This window comes from Blennius ocellaris, assembly GCF_963422515.1.
Source record: "Blennius ocellaris genome assembly, contig: SCAFFOLD_431, whole genome shotgun sequence".
In the NCBI taxonomy this organism is placed as follows: domain Eukaryota; kingdom Metazoa; phylum Chordata; class Actinopteri; order Blenniiformes; family Blenniidae; genus Blennius; species Blennius ocellaris.
Genome location: NW_027661971.1, coordinates 8,362 through 10,114, shown reverse-complemented (window position 1 = coordinate 10,114; position 1,753 = coordinate 8,362). Strand labels below are relative to the sequence as shown.

General features: G+C 55.6%; 1 protein-coding gene across 1 annotated transcript; it reads right to left on the bottom strand.

The window, feature by feature from the left end:
- Positions 1-877: 877 nt before the first annotated feature.
- Positions 878-1,753, bottom strand: LOC308148483 (hatching enzyme 1.2-like; the record flags this gene model as incomplete). The annotated part of the gene is made up of 1 exon (XM_080521949.1): positions 878-1,753. The coding sequence occupies exon 1, from the start codon at positions 1,748-1,750 to the stop codon at positions 878-880; it is 873 nt and encodes a 290-aa protein (XP_080378075.1). The 5' UTR covers positions 1,751-1,753.

The following is a 1,753-nucleotide window of genomic DNA, read 5'->3' as shown; positions in this document are numbered from 1 at the left end:
TCCCTGTCCGTCCATCCCGTCGTCTCACACTGCAGGAGAGAGTGACCACGGAGACGTTTCTCCACAGTTCTTATGTCGAGACAGACAAAACCAAAATCCCACACTGCAGATTCACCAAGGTCACAAGAGGTCAGATCATTGATTCAAGCACTTTTGATGTATTTATTGTACAAGTTCTGCTCTTTGCACACGTCCCTTTGTGTCCAGCCACAGCGGCTCGTCAGCCTTCATCATGACAAATTTTGTGTTTTGTTGCAATATTTTCTGAAAACAAACGATTAGTGACGATCGCTGCTTCATTGTTAACTGTGGACGATGACCGAGTTACTTTAATCTTCTCACTTCAGCTTTGATCTCGCTGGTTCAGCCACAGCTAGAGGACTGGCGCCCTCTGCTGGACAAAAGGCAGCAGCATCAATAACGTATGTCTTTACTTTAAGTAGCTGGAAAAAAACTACAAAAAAGTTGTACTTTGTAGATTCAATCACTCAAAGGGGGTATGACGTCAGTCCTCCCAGTGTTTCTTAGGCTTGTGTGTGTTTTTGTACTTCATGTTTTATTTTGAAGCAGCGCAGGAGGGTGTGTTTGGTGCTTTAGAATAAAATGGTGCAAACATCGGAGAACCCAGGAGTGCAAAGGGAGGGGAGGGGGGGGGGGGGGGGCGCTCGCCACAGAACCCACCGCAAGAAGTACAATGTTCACAGCCAGACTCACAACATGGGGAGGGAAACAAAACAAGAAGACGAGTATTTTCAATTTGAAATGCTTTAATGGGGATTTGACTATTTGAAGGCGACACGTCACATTTTGAAGAACAAAGACCACGGATGTGCTGCTTCTCTTAATCACAAGGTCTCGGAATGAGACGGGAGAACGGTCAGCACGTCTTTTCAGCTTTTCCAGTGGTATCACACTTGTAGAGCTTGTTGAGCTTCTCGATGTCGCGGTCGGACAGCGTCTGCCTCTGGCCGATCTGCACCTTGGGGTTGGGGATGGGCGTGATGGTCTGCTTGTACCCGTCCATGGAGAACGCCGTCTTCCCGTAGTGCATGATGGAGGAGTAGTCGTAGGGCACGCCCAGGTTGTTGGTGTCCGCCTTCTCGAAGTTGTAGACCATCTGCCGCTGGATGTTGCCCCAGGTGATCCGGACGTACGAGTCGCGGTCGCTGCGGTTGTGCTCGTGCTTGAAGCCCAGGGCGTGGAGGGTCTCGTGCTGGACGATGCCGCGGTGGACGCAGCCCCGCCGGCTGAGGGAGAGGACCTGCCGCCCCCCCTGGCGGCCCAGGGTGGAGAAGCAGCCGCTCTGGTTCTCGATGCTCAGGAAGTCCCGCTGGTTCCCCCGGGGGACGAAGCGGATGCAGCTCACGCCGTGGAAGGACGCCAGGCCGGACTCGATGGTCCGCCTCTGCCCGCCGACGAACTGGCCGCTCAGGGCGTAGGGGATGGTCACCAGGCCGTCGGCGCCTTTCGGCCACAGGCACCGGTCGTCCCCGTGCCAGCACTTCATGGCGCTCCTCATGATGGGGGCCTTCAGGTCTCCCTCCAGCAGGAACTCCTTGGTGCCGTTGTTGGTGCTGAGAATCCTGGCGCCGATCTCCACCGGCTCGTCTTCCGGCTCGTCTTCCGGCTCATCTTCCGGCTCGTCGGGTCGCTCGTCTTGTCGCTCGTCGTCGGCGTCCTGCTCCGGGAGAGGGACGGCCCGAGAGAGGCCGAGCAGGAGCAGCAGGAGGAGGCTGGCGGGGAGAGTCATCGT